Source organism: Aulostomus chinensis, chromosome 5, assembly GCF_037954235.1.
Source record: "Aulostomus chinensis isolate RoL2024-O1b breed Wild chromosome 5, RoL_Achi_v1.0, whole genome shotgun sequence".
In the NCBI taxonomy this organism is placed as follows: Eukaryota; Metazoa; Chordata; class Actinopteri; order Syngnathiformes; family Aulostomidae; genus Aulostomus; species Aulostomus chinensis.
This window is the reverse complement of record NC_141324.1, coordinates 21,417,840-21,443,193: the sequence shown is the minus strand read 5'-3', so window position 1 is coordinate 21,443,193 and position 25,354 is coordinate 21,417,840. Positions and strand designations below refer to the sequence as shown.

At 41.8% G+C, this 25,354-nt stretch overlaps 1 protein-coding gene across 8 annotated transcripts in view; it reads right to left on the bottom strand.

Annotated features, from left to right (window-relative positions):
* Window positions 1–25,354, bottom strand: part of LOC147261717 (disks large-associated protein 1-like) — an 89,072-nt gene that overhangs the window by 7,976 nt on the left and 55,742 nt on the right. For 7 of the 8 annotated variants that reach the window (XM_086203871.1, XM_086203870.1, XM_086203873.1 and 4 more), the window contains 10 exons: window positions 24,811–25,093; window positions 12,305–12,429; window positions 9,764–9,889; window positions 9,456–9,608; window positions 8,673–8,755; window positions 6,924–6,969; window positions 6,307–6,588; window positions 3,875–4,007; window positions 3,222–3,313; window positions 2,343–2,495 (listed from right to left, as the gene is read on the bottom strand). In XM_086203871.1, coding sequence (XP_086059997.1) covers window positions 2,343–2,495; window positions 3,222–3,313; window positions 3,875–4,007; window positions 6,307–6,588; window positions 6,924–6,969; window positions 8,673–8,755; window positions 9,456–9,608; window positions 9,764–9,889; window positions 12,305–12,429; window positions 24,811–25,093 — 1,476 coding nt within the window. Of the gene's footprint in view, window positions 1–2,342; window positions 2,496–3,221; window positions 3,314–3,874; window positions 4,008–6,003; window positions 6,089–6,306; window positions 6,589–6,923; window positions 6,970–8,672; window positions 8,756–9,455; window positions 9,609–9,763; window positions 9,890–12,304; window positions 12,430–24,810; window positions 25,094–25,354 lie in introns of those variants that run through there. The other variant, XM_086203876.1, reaches the window with a different exon arrangement.

Sequence of the window (25,354 nt, the reverse complement as noted above, 5' to 3'; positions counted from 1 at the left end):
CCAAAGCTCCCAAACTTGCTCCAGGAAATTTCACTAATGCCAGCTCATCTGGATCCGCAGGCGTGAACAGGAGAACCTGGCGAAACATATTCGACCCTGCGCCAGCGGATTGGTCTCATTTTTCAAGGAGGCGACTATTAAAAAAAGATATTTCACCCACAAAGTGTTTCATTTCAGCTTTCAAATACACAGAAGAAAAAAATTCTTGAGCTAACAAAGATGTTTTCCCGCTCCTGCATCACTTCTTTGTGACTGCAGAATGCAGGAGGACCTGGCCATTTAGCGTTGTCTGGTTCAATCCACATCTGTATCCAGCTGGATGCTCAGTTGTCCACAAACATTTTGATGTGAGCTAAGCAAACAAATTATAATATTTCTAGTTTAGCAAAACCAGATATGAACAAGTTGGTTCAACTGAATGTGCCTTTTTTTGTTTTTGTTATTTCAAATCACATTGTGAGTGGATAACGGATCGTATGGCTGACAGAAGATGTAGACGTGTGATGCCAGATGACGCCTTTGCAAACAGATGTTTTTGGACAGTTTTTGCTGTAGTTAGCGTCAAGCTAAATATATGTGGTTGGTTCTTTCTGCATGAAAAACTTCTTTGTGAGCTCAAGACACGGTTTTTGAGTGTTTGAAAGGCAAAAATACACTCTGGGTGAAGTATTACCTTAAAGCCAACAACGTTTCATGACTGCAGTTGTAAAAGAAACACTGCGTCGGTGGAGCGGTACGTATTCATGCACAGAATCTCTTCTCTGAATTGAAGCAGTAGGTCAGTGGAAATACGTTCTACTGATGTGAACTTGAAAGTGAAACCCACTAAAAATCTTGTGTGCACAGAGATGGAGGAGCATGTTCGGGGCCTAATGTTATATTCAGACCAAACGAGATATGTACAGTTGGGAGTTTAAGCAAAACTGAGCTTGGCGATGTGAATGATTTACCAGGAAAGACATAAATCCACTCATTTGTTGCATGTTCATGGGTTGGAAAGCTTCAACTCAGACTACAACCACATCTCTGTGTCAGCTAATGTTGTCCAAACACCATCAGAAAACAAGCATTTTAAGACTGGTTTTCTTGTCTTGTGGACAAATCATGGTGCGATAACTGCCATCATTTTTGATCCATTTAACGCCTTTAAGTCACAGCAAAGGGTCAGTTAGAAGCAGCAGAGATCCAGATGTACTTTCTGTAGACAGGGCCACTAAGCCAGGGATACTGTGTTGGACCCAGACATGGCAATCTTTGGTTTTGAGATGTATCTGGGACCACAATGGCAGCAATATGATTATTTTTGGCTGATTTGGGAAAGAATAGAAACATTCTTTGTGTCTACAGTAGCGGAAGCTCCTGTTTCTCTCCTTGCACGGTCAAAATTCACCTCACGTTTGGTCTGCAAACACCACTAGAGGACACCTTTTACATCCTGTTTTAGCAACAGCAGGATCCGTGCGTTGCCTCGGGAGATCAATAAGGGCCAAACAGGAAAAATGTCTTATGTGCAATATTTGTGCATTTGAAACCACCAGATTATCCAAAATATAAAGACCAGCTTCCTGTTCTGGTATGGTAAAGTCTTTGTATAATCTTTTCATCATCAGGTTTATATCACCAAGTGGTCTGACACTAGTACTGAACCTGTATAAAAAGAAAGCCCCAGAAATATGATACAAACACCGTCTTCAAGCCTGTAACAATGTTGCTTCAAATATATGAACTCAGCAGTTTTCAAATATATATATATATGTAAGCTGTGATCAATGATATGACACTGAAAATGGAAGATATTTCATTCATATCTGTACAACACAAGGAATAAGAACATTTGCAATGTGATGGATTAGTTTTACATTCAATGGCAGAACACAAAACAACGATGAACTCTTTTTGCTAAGCAATAGTAGTTACTCGGCCTTAAATTTTCGACGATGCCCAAAAAAAAGGAGAGATATTCCAAAACTGCAACATGACAACGGGCAACGTGATGCTTATGTGCGTGCAAAAATAAGATTTGTTAATGTGGAGATTTATTATTTTCATTATCTGAACAATCCCAGGGATTATTCGTATTTTCAGACCATTTGTAATCTGGTGTGGGTTGTGTGGGGAAAACCTGTAGGTTGTTATACATCAGTGAACGCTTTACTGTAGACAAAAGCCTATTGTTGCCAAATGAGACATTCGTGTGAGTCACATTTATCGAAGCTTAGGCTTGAAAGTAGCAGCACATTAAACACTGTCAGGATCCTGGATGCTTGTGTGTGTGTGTGTGTGTGTGTGTGTGTGTGTGTGTGTGTGTGTGTGTGTGTGTGTGTGTGTGTGTGTGTGTGTACCTTTCTCTCAGGAGGGTCCAAGGGTCTCCAGTTGTTGGCTCTGAGCTGGTGAAGCTCATCAAACTTGAGGCTAATGTTCTCGATTGACAGCTGAAGCATGTCCCAGAAACCAGCCAGGTCGGAGGCTACGGGACGAGGGTGGGCATTTGGATTCTACGGAAGGTGGAGAAGGAGGAAGGGAAAGACGGGGACCGCATAAGAGATTGAGCCTTGGCCAAATGTGTGTCTGGGAAACTCTTACCGACTGAAGGGTTTGGTTAATATTGTTCCTACAAAAGCCCTTAAATGCTGATGTATAAATATACAGAGGCACTGAAAACAGCTTGGAAATTGAATTTTATGAATTCAGTGCAATTCAGTTTCAGGGGTGTGGCATAGAAGAATGAGCAATTCTTTAATGTACTTGACAGATTTCAAAGAAATAACCCCATCCTGAACAGAGAAGTAAGGACTATAACATCTTTGATGGTGGGGGGAACCAGAGTACTTGGAGAGGACCCATGCAGATGTGGGGAGAACATGCAAACTCCACAGAGAGTGGACCACGAACGGCCAGGACCTACTTATAGGGAAATAATACTAACCAGAATACAAAGATACTTATTGCTGTGTTTGTAGAGGACTGGCTGATACAAACATGTACCCTGCTATCAGGACAGAATGAAAAATGTGTAAAAGAAACCAACAGTAATTCATTAATAATGGTGCTGTTATTCTATTCTATTCTAACGCGACATTGTGATCAATATGTATTTGATTATAACTTAAGACGAACAAGTTCTCTGTTGCTACTTTAAAGTTATTTCAGCATTGATAAAGATTTAGGATGATGGCTTTATGTAACAATGAGAAGTGTAAATAAAACAGTTTCAGACTCACCAGATTTTCCTCACACAACTCCCTGAACTGTTGAAACTTCTGGGACATCAGCAGCTGAGCACTTCCTACAGCGCTCCTCATCTTCCCCAGGACTACAAGTATAGACACATACAGTTTAGAACATCTGTACTGTTTTCATCTGCTTCACAGCAACGCAGCATCTTGGTGTTCAGACGGCAGCAATAAGTCAAGCACGGAGGCTCATTACCGCGCCGCTGCTACAACTGACAACTGAATGTAATATGCGTTGGAGTTTGTAGTAGAAGATCCAACCATCTGGTTGATCACTACTTCAAGACAGCATCATTTATTCTCCAAACTTCTTTGTTCCTCTTTGATTAAATCTTCACGTCAGTAGTTCAAAAACACTTTATTGTTATCACCATAAGAATTGAAAGAGAAAACACAGCTACAAGACTTTATCTTGATGACTTTTACACCTTTTTTTAAGCTTTGCTTTAATTTTTCACGTGAAATTCTTTAGAATTTAAATTTTTGTCACTTCACAAATGTATGGATTCTTCTTGTTGTTGTTTAACTCACGGACCATATGACAATACTGTATGTGGACACTGATAGAAACACCAAATTTAGGTTTTCAAGTAAAAACAAATAATGGCTTTTCTTCCTAGTAACAGCAATGAAAGACATACTGTCCTCAGGAAGGTCATTCTCTTGCTGGTCCAGCTCCATCTGTCGACACCAGCCCTCCATACGGTCCGTCTCGGCCTGCAGCAGCTTCAGGAACCAGCGTCCATCTCTCTGACACACTGACCTCTGCACCACCTGCCATTCAAACAATCAGGTATTTTCACAAAGTATTTTGTAGCTTAAATTCATTTAGCATAACAAGGACAATGCCCCCTGTTTGCTAGGGGAGGTATTGATGGTTCAGCAATATAAATATATACTACGGAAACGCGCTACTATGCTAACAAGGCAGACACATGACTACAGAAGTATGAAACCACATTGACATCTTGCAAAGTTGTGCATCCACACAGAATGAGTTTTATCTTGAGGCAAAACCCATATTCTTAAATGAACGTTTACTCGATGTGTAAGTACGAAATTTTCATTGCGAGACCTAAAAGAGCATGTCAATCTTAAAAAGTCTCTGCTTGAAGAGAAATGAGATCCCTGTAAATCTACACATGTGGAGCACCTGCAGCAGCTGGCCTCATCTAGGAAGAAACGGTTATTAATAATAAGGTCAACTGCTGTCTAACAAGTCAGTGCAAATGCAGAAGAAGCCTTCAAAGCAGAACCAATTAAAGGGCTTAGAGAATGGAAACTGTGAGAAATTATTTTAACAGTGTTGGGGAAGATGGTAACTGAAAACTGATGGCCATCTTGGCCTTATAGAAAGCTTAGTTCAATTATTGATTCATCTGTTGATTGTCCTTTTAATTTTCTTAAGATAATTTCCAGCACACTGATGTTCTTCTAACAATCTGGCCAACTCAAAAGCGTTAAATATCAAAGAAAAATTTGCAAGCACCTAATAACTCTTGATAAATTACTTGATTTGTTCCAAAGATAAATCCACATTATACCAGTTATTCCGATCTCAATCTTTACTACCGTGCCATTTTCTGCAGCTCTATGGAAAAAGCACAATCACGGCTACAAGCACCGTGCAGCCTAAGATATTGACAAAACAAATATGGGATCAATGTGGACCACATCTGTCCATGAGCCATGAACGGAAACATTTACATTTGTACAACCTCTCTAAACTTGGCATTGCAAGCGCTAAGTAGTTTTTCCACATTCTGCTTCCTTCAGTTCAAAATAATTTTCAATTTTCTGGCCAGTTTTTTGTAATGTGCAGTAAAGACGCAGAATAAAGTGATTTTGATGATATACAAAAAACTTTTAAACTTAGATTTGGTTGATATCCAAGCATGTCATGTTGTAAAGGTACAATGTGTAGAATTTCTTCCATACACCAAACCACTGGGTGGGAGCATATTGCATGAGACATGGTCGGTCCACTCCTTGTGTTGGAGGGCGAGCCTAGAAGTGAGCATCATCATGGGTAAAACCAAACTTATGAGACTTAGACCTTTTTGTTCATTGAGATAATCTTCCCAAATTAACACCACTTTCAGGATTTCTGAGGGGCTCAGCAAATGGTTAGCACAAAATTACGCTATAAATGAACGAAATCATGACAATGACAATGACTTCAAAACTAGCTTCACTGTTTTTTGCAGATGTTTAATGTCTGAGACAAACTGTAGTTTCTTTCTCTCAGCCATTTCTTAAACACCAAAGATTCATAATTCAAAGATTATGTTACTTCTGGGCATATTTTTTGCAATTAAAATATCTGAAGTTTCAGACGTGACAGAAAACACATTCAAAATTCCACTGACATTGACACGAGGGAACTCGACACTCAACTGTACAAACTTCTGGGTTTTCACCTCCTAGATCACGAGGCCACCCAGACAGCTGATGCCAAACATGGTTTGAAGAATCAAAGAATTTCTGCTGAAACCACCTCTAGAAAGCTGACTGTCCTCATGGGGGTCTTGACCTGACTTCAGTTCATCGTGTGGGCAAACATGCACCTGTGAGAGCGTCTGCCACCATGGAGAAGTGTTCTCTTCAAGGATGAATCCTAGTTCACACTGTACCTGGCAGATGGCAGACAGCGTGTATGGCATCTTGTGGGTGAGCCGTTTGGTGAACAGAGCACGTCGTCATGGTGGCAGGGTTACGAAACGAGCAAGCAGGTGCAACAGACAATGATCCCAGGTGAATTTTACGAATGTGAATGAAGAGAGGGCACGTTTGGGACGCTCTGGATCAGCGTAGTGCTGTGATTCCTGTCATCATCCAACACCTTGACATCACCACTGAGGAAGAATTGATGAACAATCAACAACCTGATCAACTCTATGTGAAGGAGGTGTGTCCCAATGCATGACACAAATGATGGTCACACTAGACGCGAACATTAGATGACGACAATAATTCTGAAATAATTTGCCAGCTTATCTTGAACATTTGTAATTGACCAGCTCGGCATTGTCCATTAAGCTCAGGTTACATAACTTAATTTTCTCTTACGTACCTCCAGAATGGCTGAGCTGTTGAAGTTGACATCAAGTGGGTCATCGCTGACGCTGTCTATCCATGGGTCTGGAGGGGGAAGGATGGATGGGTCAAAGCCCACATCCTCATAGTCATCAGAGGCACAGGCGTGGTAGTGGTTCCCTGAGCCCTGGATGCTGACGGTGGAGGTGGCGGCATCGCGGGAGTATTGTCGAGAAATGGCACCAGACGACAGGACTTCCATGTCAGTGTCTGGAGAGTCTAGAGGAGTGTCCAGCAGGTCTGGCATGTCCAGATCTGCCTGGTTGGGGACATGAATGAATCTTAATTATGCACAGAATAAAACTGATGGTTCACTGGCTAAGTTTATATCCAGTCTGAGCCCCAGCATGTCAGTGTGAATGGGTACTGCATTTGTTTGGATAGTTTAACCAAATGTCACTGCCTTGATGATTTTTAGCTGATAATCTATCATTTGCAGCCATGTTATTCAGAAATGACACATCTGAATCCACTCTAAAAACTATCTTTGGCTCAGGGTCAAATATCTCAAACAGTTTGAAAATTTTAAATTGAGAAATGATGAATGGATGGAGGTAATGTAATTAGAAATAATCACCAGTCATGAATGTTTACCTGCACAGCTGCTGTCACACTGTTGGAACGCTGGAAGCGGCGATATCTGACCACATAAGGGGAACACAACAGTAAATGGATTGAATTTATACAGTGCTTTTCTGGTTGAACAACCGCTGAAGGCACTTTCGGTACATTCAATTACAAGGACACAGAGGGGCCACAATGAGGCCGTCTGTCCCCCAACTTTCAGGTTTCATAGTAATGAGGTGGAGGCATTTTCACATCTGTTTATTTCAAGTTTGCTTTTCAGGAAATTTTAAACAAATACCAAGTGCTCCCCTTGGGCACTGAGCTTGAGGTAAAATGCACTGAGGTAGACTAGGATGACGGTATTTGTCTGGCAACATATCAGAGAGACGGGCTATTGCTGGTGCGCACATTGAGTATTATAATGAACAGGATTAGTTTTTGTTTTTTAATCAACCAAGATAGTGGAGAATTTCAGGTCCTTATAGGAAAAAGGGTCACAGCATGGTGGTATTTATCATAGTTTTAGTTGTGTAAAAATAATAGAAAAATTTGACAGGCTCAAACTCTGAAAATTCTGATTATTAGACAACCCACTCTCAACTCCTGAGTCACAGCTGCTGCACCTCACAGTAAACCCTGCACACCGACAGCTCTGAATTTCTTCTCCCTGACTTGTACAAGACAACTTTATATGAATACTCACAGTGGGGGGGGGGGGGGGAGGCTATATTTATTCCACCGCTTGAAAGTAATGACTTCAGGACAACAGGGCAGAATACATAAGCTGGTTAATGATGAGTTTATTCAGGTTTGGTTTCAAATAGTCAGTTTTAGATTAAACTCAGGAAAAAAAAAGAGTTAGCGGCTTTCGTAAAAGTGCAAATATCTGTGAGGCAAAAAAGATTTCATAATGAACGTTGAAAGAGATTTGTCTAATAAACCATGTCAGAACCGCGCTATGCATTGAGCAGACAAACAGATACACGCATCCACCGAGCAAGAATTGCACACCGTGTTTTGGAATTTTCAAGCATAAGATAAACAGCCAGTATTTACAAGATCTGCGTGTGTTGTGTAAAGGCTTCATCACGTCTGTGGAATACGTGTTTATCATCTCTCTGCCGCTTTGCTATCTTTACACACTGTCTATTTTTATATACTCAGCAAGTGCCACGAAGCAGGAAATATATGAATGTTTGCATTCACTGTGATTGAGGGTTGTTGTTTCTTTTATCATCCAGACTTGAGTTGACTTTTTTTGCAGAGTCAATATTGTAAACATGGAGACGTTTACGATTCTATATATAAAAAACAAAACTGTAGTTGTAGCTTTCTTGTCTGAATGACGCGTTCTTTAAATAGCAGGAAGAATTCTGCGCCGCTGACTTAAGACCTTGTTCTAGTTGGTCAATGGCGTAAATTCTTTGCGTTGCATCAAGTTAGTAAAGCGCCAACTATGCACTTGATATAACATTGATGTCATTTTAAAGAACCTTAAAGAGAAGCGGTAGCAGAGGTGGTGGACCTCAAACCAGCTCAATCTCCTCCTCTCTACATGTTTAGGACAAAAGCCAAACAACTTTGATGTAGGAATATTTTTAAGTCTTTGAAATCTTCAGTTAATCATGTAAAAAACTATTGTAAACTTTTTGTACTGTCCACCAATACCAACGTGTAGTACATGAGGAGTATATTAACAAATATTTTTGCAGAAATACACCAAGTATACACTGGCCATGAAAACACTGTAAAAACAGAGGAACTAGGATACCTTACCCTCTATCATCCTCCACTTGCACCCCGACAGAGGTGAACTTAGAGGGATCCTCTGGATCCTGAACCTCCTCTGGTCCGTCCACCTAGTCAAGTCAAGTCAAGTCAAGTCAGTTTTAGTTGGATGGCGCCAAATCACAACAAAAGTTATCTCATGACACTTTACAAGTAGAGCAGGTCCAGTACCACACTGCTTCAATGAATTCACACCCAACAATTCTCCACGAGCAAGCACATCCTGCAACAGCAGCGACAAAAATCTTCCTTTTAACAGGCAGGAACGTCGAGCAGATCCAGGCTCAATGAGGACGGCCTTCTGCTTTGACCGGTTGGGGGAAAGAGAGCAGGAGAGTGGGGCGGAGACAAAGACAGATAATGGAGGAAGACAAATATGCAGAAGGAAAGGCAGGGACAGAGATAAAGAGAGCGATAAAGGGAAGAGACTGATGGACAGACGGGAACGTAAGCAGGTGGAGCTACGGGTGGCAGCTTGAGCCTCTTCAGGTCTGCAGCCTCCTCCAGCAGCACCCGGGATCTGGCGCAGACATGATGAATCCATTTATTCTGACTCTAATCTTAATTTGTGGTGCTTTTTGGGATTATTTCTGATCAAATAGAAATACAATGACTGTAGAAATATGTTATTCTTGAAATATTTTTGTCTGCTCTTTACGACTAACATTTCATTTGCATAATAAAAAGGAAACATTAATACTCAACAGTCATAAATTCAGATATATAATAATATGTAAATACTGTATGAGTAATAATTCTGTTTTTAAATACCTGGATGCCAATGGAGAGACATTTGCCCTTTCTGAGCACATCATTCCTGTAATCGATCCGGTGGTCTTCAACAACCATCCCCCTACTCAGGACTGGGGGGGTGTTGACTGTCATGGTGCTGTTACTGACATGTTGACTGGCTGGTCCGTGGACCTGCACATGAAGCAGAGCAACATTAACAGACATGTCTGCTCAAATATTTGTGTTTACAAATAAAACACTATACCAAAATGTGTTTACTGCACAAACCAAATCTGTAAAGTAGAATTGGAAATAAATGATTGAAATCTCATAGAAAAAGGACCGACCTGTGCATTAGCAGCCTCGATAGCAGCAGTCAGGGCCTTCATGCTGTCGATGCTTTCGGTGGAGTTACTGAGCCCTGATTGGATAGTCATGTCACCTCTTGGTCCCTCCTCCTCCATGTATGCATCCTAGAAGGTTTTTGAAAACAGTTATTCTAAGTGTAATTCACAAATCTAATTCCAGAATAAAAGAACTGACAGCTGTGTTTATATGCCTGATGGTCCCTCAATCAGTAGAAAAATACCATCTTGCCAGTCTGTTGAGACATCTATCAGAGCTAGAAAACACAGTTGAAACGATATTTGTTCGTTATGTATAATTTCAGCCTCCCCGACTCTTCTCCCCTCCTCCTGCCTGTGACCTGGAAATACATTTCAGCACATTATTAAGAATTCCTAAACAGCATCAGGAGGAAAGAGGAGGTTTGCTGGAAGGATATCCAGATGTATCCTGCAACACAAACACGTGTGACACAGCTGGAATATCCAACCAAAACTGAACCTGTAAGAGTTCATGGGTGTGAAAAAACAAAAACATCATTGAAACAGACAACTCCGATATGAAGAAATAATATTTTCTTCTCTGCAGCTGAAGCCACAAACACACATATTACAGTGAGGAGATGAACAGTTTGGAGCCACACACACACACACGCACGCACGCACACACAGCCATACCGGGACGACGGGAAACAACTAGGGTTTATAACCAACACTAATATACCACCACCGCAGCAGCTGGGTTCCTTGTGCAAGTGTTCCTTTTGTAATGACAAATATGCATTAGAGACTTGAGATGATTAAATGTGTGTTCAAACTTTCTGCAGTTCAGAGTTTGTGTGTCTCCAGACTCTCTAACTGTCCGTCTCTGAAGACATGTCACATTACGTTAGCGTTGAGTCGTGCACCCAGTTCAGTAGTTATTATCTAGTCTATCAAATTATTGTGTCAATAACATTCTCGCCCATGAGTGAGATGAATTCTAAAATGTATGACAATTAATTCTCATCACATCGTGACGGAAAATACAGCAGTGGGTTGTACGACGGACAGATGGTGCAGCTGTGCCAAACGTCATATTTAATTTATGTCTCTTTAAAATGACGCTCAAAGCACAAATGTCTCATCTTGTTAAAAGCCAGTCCCCTCCGCCCTCCTCGTGTCCCCTCCTTCAGCGAGGGAAGGAATCAAGGATCTGCAAATGAGAAGAGCCCTCGGTCAAAACTGTCAATTGGTCCAACTGTGTCTTTTGCATCTCTTTTGGTTTGAATTTCCTTATTTTTTATTTATTTAACTCCAAATTCTTTGACTCCTGCCTGCCTCACGTTGGAGGGGAGGCTGCACTGCCTCAGAGAAGAGCTGCGCCTCTCGCATAAATGGTCCCCTGTGCTGCTATCAAGCACTCAGGTGTTTCAGCTTGTTGTCAGATATGTATCATCTCCTTAGGCTTGCACACAAGAACCTGCTGACTCATTCTCTGACTCAAGTAGCCTTTGAAAAAAAGGCGGATACCTCTAAAGCAGACTCATGTTGTTGGACTCGCCACTGGCCTCGGCACTACTTTTTCTAAAAAAAACAACAACAACAACAAACAAATAAAAAACAACAAAACAAAACAAAACCCAGCACATCTTCTTAGTGCAAAGAACTACTATTGGCAATTATCTACTGCTTGCCCAAACCACAAGGCAAGTACCTAGTGTGGGTATAGTTTCACTATATTATGAGAATGATGAGAAAATGTGATAAAATACTGGCACTTCAGGCTTCTGCGGGGCCGAACTTAATTCCATAAAGCCAAACACTTCCTCATTGTAAAAGTAGGCACATGAATTACACACAAAATTGAATTCAGTAGCAACATTAATAGCTTCCTATTACACTAATGTGGTGCACATAAAAAAACGTTTATTTGTTATGACCTCTGTGGAAATAAGATATTTTCAATTAGAGTTCATTTAGCAGTGTGATTATCGGTTGAGCTTTAAGACCACTCTGAGTCAAAGGTGCTAAAGTCCTGCCGATGCACCTTTAGCTTCCTCCATTGTGATATTAGAACTCGATCCAGGAGGGTGAAGTAGGGTTCCACTTTTGTATTTTTGGAACTTGCCAACACCACTCAGATCTTTAGGTCTCTTTTTAGGTGGCAGGGACCCTGAGAAGATGGTGGCTTCAGTGTTCTCAAGGTTGTCCACGTTCTTGGCTGCTGGGATATTGTCAGGAGATTTTTCAGCATCTGTCTTCTTTTTATAGTTTCGGAACTTATAAATTCTTTGTGCTGTATTTAAATAAATAAATAAATAAAAACCTTGAGCAAAGACAGAGATGACTAAGCACCTCGGGGCTTATTTCTATACCTCCACAGATGACGCTGTGTTCTTTGTGTGCGTCCAAACAAGGTGAACTACACAGTGCGACTCTCCCCAGTGCAACCGCTACATATGTGCTGTGACTCAGCAGCTCAGGGTAGTTTCACACTTATATTGATGCTCTGATGTTACGCAACTACATAAGAGGGCATTAACATATTGGTCGGAGTCTTACCTGTGCAGACTCTGTGCTGCTCTGTGCCGTGATGGAGATGTAGGGCTTAGAGGCTGTTGAGCAGGTGGAGGTTCGGGGCGGCACCGGTGGAGGAGTTTTCTTATACGTGGTGATGCAAGATGAAACTACGCAGAGAGCGAAAGGAGGCAGAAAAGGGAGGAGGCAAGAAACAACAACAAAATTGAGATTACGGACACTGACCACAGCTTTATTCCCAGCTCCAGGTTCCAGCTTTAAAGTTTAACTAAATGTCAGTTAGACGCAAGGGAAATCAGACGTGTTTTATTTCTTTTCCATCCCTCTACATCATCTTATAAAAGGATAAAGTTCTGCTATGTTACTGACTGAGATGTGCTGCTGTTACCAAGGACACAGGGAAATCTAGCAACAATGTGGTATCTTTTACTAAAACTCCATCAGAATTGTCCAGATTTGATATGCTTCCATACATGCTGTAGTTCTTTATTTCATCTATCAGAGGACCAACAGGATGAATCATTAGAGATGCAGGATGTGGTATTTGCACTACAGTACACGCATTAGTCTGCTCCTTAACGCACAGTCCCGGCGTCAGGCTTCACCACCCCCTCACTCTACGGAACAGCCACACACTCCAACGTGGGCACTGGTTCGAGGGCCTGTTCATTACTGTTTGCTGCTTAAATTAACGCCGGAGCATCAAAGTGCTCGGGGTCAAAAGTTCAGCTTGGTGAAGTCTCTGTCTGAGTGCTTTCTGGTTTTAAATATACACCAACTATAGCATATACATCCATGTCTTTGTCCTTCAGGCCATGATGGACTTGAAAAGAGCAGCAAGATATTTGCTCTACAATGTTACCTGCATTGTTTAAAAATGTGAAGTTGTGCTACTTTAGCCGATGCCCTCAAGAAATTCCAAAAATAGATATAAAATGACATTTATTCATGCTTGTATTTTCATAAATATCAAACAGCCTGAGGGAGAAATGAACCAGCTTGTTTGCTAAGCAGCTCGCTACTTATATATCTAAATATCAATGACTCGCTGAGAAAAAATAACATAGCCACAGAGCGCTTTCTCAAGCTGTCACACGCACGCACACACACAAACACACACACACACAAAACCGTTGGTCACAAACAAACTAAAGCTATGGTTATTTCACATGTCACATGTAAACCAATTCTGTTTAACATAGTATACTTATATCTGCACATAATAATCACCCATATAAATTAGTCTAATGGACCAGAATAAACATGCTTGAAATATTCACAAGACCTGGAAGTCCAGAGGCCGTGCTCGTGTCAGCCTGACATGTCCGAAAAGTTTAAAGTTTGACGACAAAAAAGTGAAGCCAACCAAATAAAACAGAAAAAAAAGCCAAACAAATACACAGTACACACAGTAGAGTCTGTTGAACAAGTATCAGCTGACTGAACTCAGACAGGGGAACTGTTGCACATTCTTGATTCAGATTTAAAGTTGACAATAACTTTGATCGCCACGGGAAATAAAAAGTAGGACAACCAGTGCTTGTTTAGCTGCTGCGTGCTCTCGGGTGGTCACGCTGCCTTTGCTCACTCTAACGTGATTCCACCCACCCTCCAGGATTTATCATTACATGCTGAACTTCTTTAGTTTTCCGATAGAAAGAACACTGTCACGGACGATAGATGCTTTTACCAGCATATTTTTTTCGTGCAATGTTACATGCTGGCGGAGTTAAAAACATGAATGACAGCTGGGGTTTTTTTCCCGTCTGTCGGGCAAAACCTCTGGTATTGTGTGTTGGTAACTACATTAACATGGAGCCAGATTTTGGGTGAAGTCGTAGCCCCAATTATTTAAAAAAAACAACAACAACAAACCAGGAGAAATATTCAGCGTATCCCTCTGAGGCTGAAAGTCTCTTCTGAAAGTGACATTTTGCAGATTACTGTACTTTAATTGCCCCTTTGAGGCTTATTTTTAATACTTTTGATCAACACGGTCCTTTTGCTCTCTACTACATGTCAGTGACCATTTCCCTGCAGACGCATACACGATACATGGATGAACAAAGCAGCCTATTGTAAAGAGCATGTTTCAAGTGCATGCTCAGAAATCACCAGGGATCTTCCTCTACTACAAAAATAATTTTAAAAAAATTCTGAGATTCATTGACCACGTTTGTCTTCAGTCCCTTCCATCTATTCCTCTGTGATACTGAGACACCAAATTTGAGTTTTGGCCGTAAGGGGGCCTCAGAGTTAAATGTGGAATATGGGGATTATCCCGAGAGAGGGATTTTTTTTTCTTCCTGAAAACATGAAATTTGCTGCTTTCCTCCTCTACGTTCTCTTTGAAAATCAGTCTTCCACAGCCAACCATTCTCTCTCCCTCTGCTCCTCCCCAGACAGAGCTGGCTTGTCATAATTCAAGTGTTTCAGCAGAATATTTAGGTTGCTTTTTCGACAGGGTCAGAGCAGCTCATCATTTGGTTTTCCATGTATCAGCAGAATGCTGCAGGTTTATTGGAGCCTATTTTTGACAGAAGGGTATGTAGTCTCTTTCTTCTTGAAGTCAATCTCTGACTTGTGTTAGGAAGGTACTTGGCTGGAGCAACAAACTAAAAATCTTTTTAGTTTCATATTTGTATTGTTAATAGTTCAGTGGTAGAATCGTCTTAGAGGAAACAGGAATTTTTGTTTTATTTTGTCTCAGTTGGAAGGATGGTAGGAAAGAAAATTGTTGTCCTAATAAGTTATGAGCGAACACAACGGCAACGAGTTCCATCCTCAGAGCAGAGCTACATTAACTAATCACATCGGCTAATATATATATACACACACACACAAACATGGCACAGCTCATGATTTATGCTACCACCTGTTAGCTTCTGCTACCACCCACAGGTGCTAAAACTCCTGATCTAGTAGGCACAACATAGCCTTACAGAACGACTAGCGCACAACTATACTGTGAATTTGGCTGCATTCAAAGATAAAATTATCACTCAGAAGCGAGGGAATCTTTCTGAAGTGCTGCTCCCGTCTGCGTGGCTGCAGTGTTAGCGTTAGCTTGCCGGCTTCTCATGTCTGAACTACTCCACTCCATTCTCAGTTAAATTGGTCTACATTAGTGAGAAGCTGACAAGACGAAAAAGTTTTTAATCACAGGACTTTGAAACACTTGAATGAAGGTTTGAATGCCTGTACTATCGCCACCCACAAAAGGCTGTGTCCAAAAAACACACATTTGTTTTTTTTTAAATCAACACATTTTAGAATACAATTCATATGCACCATGTTTTTTGGAGATCAATTGTCAGAATTAAAATATTGATCATTTATTACGCAGAGTCATTTGAAGATCCATGTTCCTGCAGTGCCCTGAACCAATCCCAGTTTCCTGTCCACTCCAGTCTGATCTGCTACACTAAAGCAGTTGGGGTTAAGGGCCTTGCTCATGGGCACCTTGCTGATGGCAGGGAGGGAGGGGCAAGTGCTGCTTCTTCACCTTCCCATGTGAAATTCTATTTGCCAGTCCTGAGGACTGAACAAGTACTGCGGTTTGCTGTGCCACTGCCTGTTCTGAGTGAACCATGGATCAGATTCACACGTGCTCACATGAATACAACACGTGATCTTTCCCTAAGCCAAACCAAGTTTTCCTCAAGCCAACCAGACCATAACGCATCATAAAACGTTGTTCTTTTTTAACAGTGATTTTGTGCAGCACTTTTGGGAGACACTGTAGATGCCCAATCATTTCATGCTTGTGCATGAACGACTTGCAGTGACAGGCTGAGCAGCCACTCTCCCAGTTTAACACAATATTGACTTAAAAATGTCAAAATATTGCTGTGAGATATTGTTCCTGTTTACTATTTATACAACCGTTCAGTCTCATTGCTGACAGGCGGTGACTCATTGCGACATTGCCTGAAAGCCACCATAGGTTCTCCTGCATGCTTGAAAGAGGAGGGGTGAGGGGAGGGATATTCAGTTGTTGAGAATCCGCCACCTCATTACACCATTATGCTCCTAATCCTACACACTGGGCCTTTATCTACAGGAAGCTGATCTTAGGAGCATCAGCTAGTTCTGACTCTCCATCATTTTTAGAGCCAGACAAGAAGATAGTTACCCTTCTCGCCCTTCTCTGTTCATGACGGCGGTCCAGACTCCCACCGGGCAGCTACTGACCACTGACTCACCTGTAATTAACTGATCCATCATAACGAAGGTCAAATCTGAAATGAGAATGTGCTTCACTACGGTTAGAATACGTCACCCCTCATTTTTCCAGAGCTAACTGTGTGGGACTTAGTATCTTCCATTTAGCTCAGAGACCAAGTATTCAGATGCACCAGCGCTTACTCCCACCCTCTAATTTCCTTAAGCCTGGATACTTAAAAGTATCACTTTAAATTGCCTGTAGCCATTTTAGCCTTCAGAAATCTGTGAACACTTTTGCTTGACTCCCACATACAGTAAAGTCACCAGGTTTATCCTCAATGGAAAGCTTTTGAACATTAACAGAGGTAGCGCACACACACACACACACGCACTATGTTTTTGAGTTGTAAATTAAAATAAGTTACTGAACCAGTATGAACACATCAACACGAATGTTATTAATAATGGCAGCTATTCTTTATTACAGCCATAAAAACAAGCCCGCAGTTTGTTCACACGGACCCTAACAAATATGATGTAATGGCGCCACAGTGTGTAAACCAAGAAAGCATTCCAGCATTCTGAACGAAACTCTTTATTTGTGGTCTTTTAAGACTACTTACTAGTTAGTTCCTGTTTAACTTAGACTTACTCTACTTATACTTCCATGCATATCTTGCACTTTTGTGGAAATGTTAGCGGTACTAGGCTCAGAAAAAATGTTCAACACCTTTTCATGTGAATGCTACATTAATTTGCTTTCCAGTGTATATAGCTGGGAAGAACAAAAGGACTGGCATTCTTGCAGTTTTTAACGTGTTGTGTGAGTACTCCTCTACTCACTGTGGAGGTGGTCAAAGCAATCAGATCTGCTAATAGCAAAATTCGATAGCAATAGCTTGGTTTCAGCCAGCAGTGGATGGTCCCGATGCATACATCAACCACAATACATAGAATTTAAATACTTAGGTGCAAAGTACCCATACAGCTACTCTTTAAAATAATGCAAAACCTTCTTATGAATATGGCACATGACCTGCTGTACACTGAACAGCTGTAACTGCTTGATTTCCTGGCTTTCATCTGTTAAAACATTCATCCCAAACCTGGCTGAGTTCCATTCCCTCCACAGGCCTGCTTTACCACCAACATCAATGTCAGGTCAATGTCAACTCCTTGTTCAGGCATCTGTGGACAAAGTTGAAATCGTTGCACACTGGAAACAACTGTAAATATCTCATGTATGCTGACCCAACCCAAACCAATCTACATGCAAGCAAGATATGCCTGATGTTCCAGACAACACACCCAGTACAACTTTTCTGTTGCTCACTAGCAGTGTAATTTGGGGTTAAGCTGTACCGACACTTAATTCAGAAAAACTGAACATTGAATATGTCAGAAGTCCAGTATTAGTTTGGGGGTGGGGGGTTACTATCATTATTGCTGCAGATAGAACTGAACAATCTTTGAATTGATACATTTATGGCAATTGCTGAGGGCAGGTTAGAAGGTACAATGAGAATCTGAGCAGAGAAAAATGTGAGCTTTGACTGCAGATCTGTTGTTTTTGTGCACAAGGACACTGTTTGCTCTGCAAGCATTCTAGATAGATGGAGCAACTGTTATGATAACACTGTTCATTATAAAACTGCATAGTACAAGTACAGGGAGCGTAGTATTATTGTAAAGCACTACACAGTGTAAAGAAAACCATGTGAGAGCTACTGCTGGGTTTCCTACTCATTTCAAATTTCTGCTACAGCTGAACAAAGGGAGGTGGCGGGAGCTGTTTGTAAAAATTTACAGTTGTGGTGTGTGTGTGTGTGCGTTGGGGGGGTGGGGTGTTAGGTTGATATAACAGGAAATAGGAGACGTGTGTTTTCATCGGGGGAATGGGGTTGAGCCACTAGGGACTTCTGTGTATATCTTTTGAAAAAAGTTTGAGTGACTATTATTATCTGTTGAAAAGTAGTTTTCTTCATCTATTTCCGTAGTGTGGATGGTGATGAGGTGGGCCACCAATAAAGCGGAAGGGGGCCGACTCCCCTCCTGCCCGGAGAGAAACGTGCGCAGTGACGCAAGACACTCACACGAAGCAGCAGGATTCATTGAGCTACTATCTCAGCTCACAATACCAGTTGATTATTCTGCTGGGAAGAACTCCTCTCAAACACAGGACTGAGACTGCAAGCTGCATAAAGTGCATAATGTGTCAGAAAAGTACCCTATTCTGGTGATTGTACCATGGTCCATATCCTGTTTTGGGATATGCAACACCAGGAAAAAAAAATGTGCAACTCAGAGCAATAGAAGAACACACAGGGGCGAAACCCAAAAGAAATCTTACAACTGGCAGTGGTTAAAAAAAAGACAATATATTTAATAAAATAAAGCGGTGTGCATTTTTAAGAGGCAAGCATGAGGGTTGAAGTGACCCACCAGTCAAATATCATCCTGAGAACAAACATTTCCTACAGGCTTTAGGAAACGAACTACACAAAGGCTAATCTCTTAGTGTTTTCTTTATTTGAATATGAAGAAAGATATGGCGCTGATGTCAAGAGTGCCCTCAGCAGAATACAAAGAGACGGGTGGGAAAGTGTGATCTGTGAGGAAGCACAAAGAGAGAAGATGATTAACTGGGCTTACAAAGCTCATCAGACCGCTCCACTTCTTAACTCAGTCTGACCTCATTTCAGTTGCATTTTACAGCCACAACCTCAGAGTTCCTTATTCTTTAGGTCATGTTGTTTTTCCAGTTCGGTTTTCGTTCTATACTTACACAGCTTAGCCATCTTACTTTTTTATACCTCATGCCAGCAAAAGCTGTAGCCCCAAGGCATTATGTTTTGGGGGTTTTTTGTCCGTGAGCCCCAGTTTTCTTAAGGCGATATCTCTGGTTACCTTGTGAGGCTGCTGGGTGCACAAGATCAAGAGATCACCAGAGAATCCATTTTGCCAGGATAGATAGACACTTTATTGATCCTTCAAAGGAAATGACTTTGCTATGGCAGCTACATCCACAGTCAAACAGAGCAAACAATGAAATCCTCAGTGAATAGTGTATAAGATACTGTCCATCCATCCATCCATCCTCAATACTGCTGATCCGTTAAGTGTCACGGGGAGGGAGGGGGGCTGGAGCCTATCCCAGCTGACATTGGGTAAGAGGTGGGGTTCACCCTTGACAAGATGCCAGTCCATCCCAGGGCCATCAGGAGCAATTAGGAGTTCAGTACCTTGCTCAAGGATACGTGGACATGGTCACCGGAGGAAGTGAGGATCAAACCAGCGACCCTTCGGTTGCTAGCCAGCCACTCTACATCCAAACCATGCCACTCCCTTGTAAAAGATAGAGTAAAAAAATAATTAAAAATACACTTGAAGTGTCTGATGGTAGCTGGAAGGATCCTGCAGCTTGGTGGGATCAGCCTGTCTGCAAAGTATGCAGCCGGTGTGTCGGGTTGTTCATGCTGGAGTTCAACTTCGTGAGCATTCTTCTCTCCGCCACCTGCTCCATCATGTCCATTAAAGTAATGGATTTTTCTTTTAAATGAGTTTATTCAGCCTGTTCCTGTTGGCAGTGTGAGCTGCCTCCCCCAACATCGCATGCCAACAGACTGGTTGGCTGTGCACAGCATGGGCCTGCAGATGTTACAGGATCTCAGCTTTAACCCTTCTAGCGCCACCATGTGGGTACTCCAGTCCAGCTGTACTCCAAGGTACTCTCCATGTCGGTACCCTGATGTCAGCTGTGGCTGAATGGAGGGTCACCCTCTCAATGTACACAACTGTGTCTTTAGTTTTGGGGGTATTGAAATAGAGATGGTTTTGATTACATCAGCCCACAAACTGACCATTGATGAATCCTCTGACAACTTCTTCAGGGAGCAACTATCAGTGTTGTTCTGCAACTATGTACAAGGTGAATGGAAAAGAAGACAGGGCCGTATCCCGAGGAACCCCCATGCTGCTTAAGATCTTGGCTGTAGGCTTCAAGTTAAAAGGAGCTCAGCCAATCAATGTCCTTTAAGGAGACAGGGGCGTGATTCAGGAATGACAACAATGTGACTGTGCATTCAAAAAAACAATGGTGGCTCCTGAAAATGAGTCAGCATCAATGCTGCCATAGAACTGGAGAGGTTTTCTATTTTAAAAGAAAATCAAATGACCCAACTAAAGGCTTTTCTCCATGGAAACAAAGTTTTCACTCTTCTAGCAACTCGCTTCAGCTTCTGCAGGAGTTCAATGAACCGGTTATGAAAGATGCTGATTGGTGGTTCATCCAATCACCTCCTGGGTATTTCTCGTCAGGGCTTTCCTTTTTCTGAACAGTTTCTACAGATGACTCCCCAGATTGTTCTGTGTTACAAACTATTTGGCAGGTGAGGTTATATTTCTATACCACCTTAAGGGAATGTTTTAGATAAAGTGAAAAGATTTAGGTGGTCGAGGTAAGGGACACCTCACATAAACGCCATATCTCTGAAACAGAGGGAATTTCTCCAAATTTGCCCAAACTGTCCACTGGGACTCAAGGATGACCTGAAAAGGTTACTTTGACAGGCACAAATCACAGAAGCGTATGACTGATGCTGTACTTCTAGCTCCCCTCTTTGATTAACAGCACATCCACAACAGGCGCCACTGTCCCAGCTCCAGTGGATGTCCCTGTCAAAACCTCGGTCAATCATCCAATTTAAAATGGTAATTAAGAAAACCTTGCCTGGTGTCAGGGGCCTCATTAATGAAGGCGAGAACAAGTTCAGTGCGTCTGCACAGACAAGGAAATAGGTCTTAATTAAACATGCTAAATCTCACACAATGAACAATTATAAATCTATCCGATTCAGCTTCCATCTGCTCATGCTTCCAGACTCCATCAGTATTGACTAATATGGCAAATAACATCCCAGTGAGACAAATCAGAAGTAATAGTTGATGAATGTTGCTTGTATCAATTTGGTCCTCTTATTCATGAGGCTCTGTAACTTCACGGCATTCGTGCATTAATTGTTTGGGGTCGTCTTGTACCATTTGTCTTCTGCGGTGGCTCTTGGTGTTATCAAAGATAGAGGGAAAAATCAAATCACTCAGTTCCCTACTTGTAAAAATTGCAATGACTGCTGCAAGTTCAGTAAAAAGGAGCATACAATGTCAACTTACACTAGAAATGCTGTAGTTACGGAGAAAATGTATCACTTCTTCTCAATAAAATTTAAACACACAAAAAGGGAAAAGAAAGAGTTACTAAAGTAGCCAGTACATTTATCTGCACTGACATCAGATCTATGAAAAGAGTGTTGGGTGTTAAACTGGGTCAGGCTGTGGATCAGATTTCTGTGGGAAGGGTCGTGTTGTGGAACTAATAGGCCATATGTGTGGGTTTGTGGGGTGGGGGTGGTATTGCTCACAGTTGGGTTGGAACAGGTTTTGAACATCAGGTCCACGCAGGACTCAGGGGTGAGGCTGACGGCACAACACTGAAGACCAGTCTCAGCTGAGCAAATTACTGGAATAACAACTGCTAACAAGATACCGCCATTTCCTTTTATTCTAGCTGAATATATAATATTAACAATATTTTACTATTCATGGACAGAGCTGTGGTCAAAGTTTGGTTAGGCTTCGTCAAAAAAAAACAAAAAACTAAAACAAAAAACACTGCTAAGAAATGGTCATTTTTTTGCCAGAAGAACAGCAGAAAGCAGACCTCATGTTTCTCTTCCTCTTGAGTGCAATGATACGCTGTGTACAAGAGTAACTCAGAACCTGTATCATCAAATACCACGACAAGAAAACTGCATTTAAAATTCCAACATCTGGTGGACTGTCTTTACATTAAAATAGCATGTATTTTTTTTTCTTTTTCATTTTCCTCCACTTTGAGTCGGAATACCTATTTGATTTTGTTTAGCAGTGCAGATGCTATCAAATAAAACCATTAAAATCCTGTGCAACTGGCCAGAGTGAGTAATTCGGTTCAGTAGACATCGGACCACCATTTATCAACACAATCTTCAGTCATCTGGAAACCTAGCGGAGCGTCTACTGTACTGTGCGACTGCAAAAGAATGTGTGAATGTTCGGCATATATATGAGTCTGTGTGTATAGACTTGGTTAACTATATAGAAATCCCAGAGGGAGCGGCGAATGTAGGTCATCTCGAGTCGAGCACTTAGAAAAGAAAGACAATCCTAAACAGCCAACACAAGGTCCCCCGTGGCATCCACTCTGGCATGTTCTCATCTGAATACCATGGATGAAGACAGCTTGTATTTGTTTATTTTTTTTCAAGATGATCTTTCTGGTTCATTGTTACAGCTAGCAGCTATGAGCAGAACTGAAACTCAGTTCTTTTACATTATGTGTGTAAATGCACACTGGACTATAAGCTCTGTCAAATTGCCTTTGAGCACACAGTATTACAGCGGCTGAGCCAGCGTGGAGAATAAACATGGATATAGTGCCACTGACCTAAACAGTAAAGACTCAACTTAAACAACCCTAAATCTGCTTGATGTTTTGAACTGTCACATAACACAATTCAGAAGAAAAAAAAAAAAAGGGCCATTTGAAATCCCAACTACTTGAATTTAAATTACTGCTTGATCAGCCAAGAAAAGAAACAGCCTGACCGACTCTTTCCCCCGGAGGGATCTCTCTGGTAAGCAGTTATCTACTTGTGTAATCTACAAAACCGCAGCCCAGATTAAAATGAATACAGAATAATAAAACAAGATTTAAACTGATCCCTGTTAAACCAGTGGCCTACATTGTTTCAAACACAGTTGTCTATTTCAAGCTGTATTGTAAAGTCTCCTACATTTGTAAACACATACAACATGAATTTTTTTTAATGATAGTTGTTGCAACCTTTTCTTTGCCTGACTTAAAGTCTGACTGCAATGTCATGTTTTTGAAAGCTGTCACTGTCTGTTTTTGTATTGCCCCCCCCCCCCCCACACACACACACACACACATAAAAGCCTGTGAAGCAGCATTCAGCACTGAAGGCCAACATTCTCCTGAAAAAAGACAAACAAATTGAGGGTATTTTTTTTCCCGTCAATGGGCGGCTCTGAGTGTCTGTAGTGTTTTTATAATCAAAAATAAAATAATTGAAAATCCTGGAATTATACAGGTGAGAAATAGATGTCAGACTACACAGAACAAACTTAACTCATGAAATAGAAAAAACAAAAAAACAAACAGAGGCCAGGTCATTGTCAGCTTTTTGAATCTGATTCAGTGTTTGTTATCCATTATAAAAGGTTGCAATATTATTCCCAAAAGCAGGACTGGGCTTGGTGCTGACAACAGCCACAGCCCATTCAAGGCAGGAATACTGGTGGTTCTGCTGTTATTACGTCTTGATGTTCTGCAAAAAACGTACAAGAAAGAATGGGGGGGTGTGGGGGGGGCACTGGGGTGGGGTGTGGGGGGGGGGGGGAATCTGTTTCTGACGTTAAGCTGCAGCCGTGGTTCACAGTGTCAAATGTGTATAAAAAGGACTGCGGGAAAGGCGGCGCTGACGCTGCTAGATATTGTTGTGTGACACGTCATGCCTCTGATTATGGAAAGCTGGCCTGCTATCTAAGAATGTATTCACACACGGCTTGTTCGCAGCAGTGATTCAAAGCGGTGAGTATTCCCCCTCAAAGATCAGATCAGCATATGTGAACACAGCAGCATCTCACTACTGGACAAAACCAAATAAACAAACAAGTAAACAAACACAGAAAACATACACGACTAAAGTTTTGGGGGTTTTTTTTGTTCTTTTTTACAAGCCAGTGTCATTCAGGATGCTGTACAATAGTTGTGTTTCCATTAATGTATTTCAGTCACTTTCCAACTGTCACATCTTCAGCGTGCTACTGACCACGGCTTACGCGAGGAGCACAGTACAGGACAATTGCAGATGTCCTGCAAAGCTAGCCGTGGTGACGAAGTCATGCATCTGCAGCGTATTTCAGTCAGATCATAAGGGTTATCTTTGTACTTCTAATGATTCATATTTGCTTCAAACATAATAAAAGTCGAGTTGTGATTATCATGCTGAACGTAATGGGGTGGTCTCATCAACGTCTGTCCACCACAAAGCTTCTTTTCAACCTTTTTGGTGCGTGAATCAGAACTCAATCAATGGGCTGCATGTGAGGACATGTGGTGCGGTGTCTTCTCTGTCACTCCTCGTTTCTCATGATATTTCACCAATAAAGGAAGACTGAACCCTTTAACTGTATTCCTCCTATTGTTTATTATGCATTTTACCTTGAATCCATCACTTGCTTCTACTCTCTAATTCATGCGCATTTTCAACATTCTTCATTTAATCTCTAAATGTGTACCCTACCTGTGCTGCTCTGGATGGTTCTGACCGTTGTGGCAGATGTGCGTGGTGGGGAGGACGGCAGCAGAAGAAGTGGTCTTCCTCCTTCTCCTTCCTCCTCCCCAGCGCAGCCCTGGTCAATCGCCCTCACATAGCTGTGGCTCCGCATTCTGAAGCATCCCGGCATGGGCAGGGTGTCCATGGTCTCCATGCTATCCATAGCAGCCTCCATGGCCTGGGACTGCATCTCACTGTAGACTTGCTCACACACCTGCTCAATCTGCCCGTTCACCTCCACCTCACTTAGCTGGAGGAGCGGTGGAGCAGGCGAAAACAGAGGGAGGAAGGAGTAGAGGGGACAGTGAAGAGCGAGGATACTGGGAAAGAGACGTGTGTGGCAGCAATGCTTTAATCATACAGGTCGCCAGGAAAGAAACATCTTAACTAATAGCACCGTGCTTGCCGGCTATCCTGGAATCTTTCCTGCACACTATACAACTGTGGCACCTTCTCCTATGTCTGTGTGAGGTTTTGCCAAACCTTGTTACATTGAATCTTGTAGGGTTAA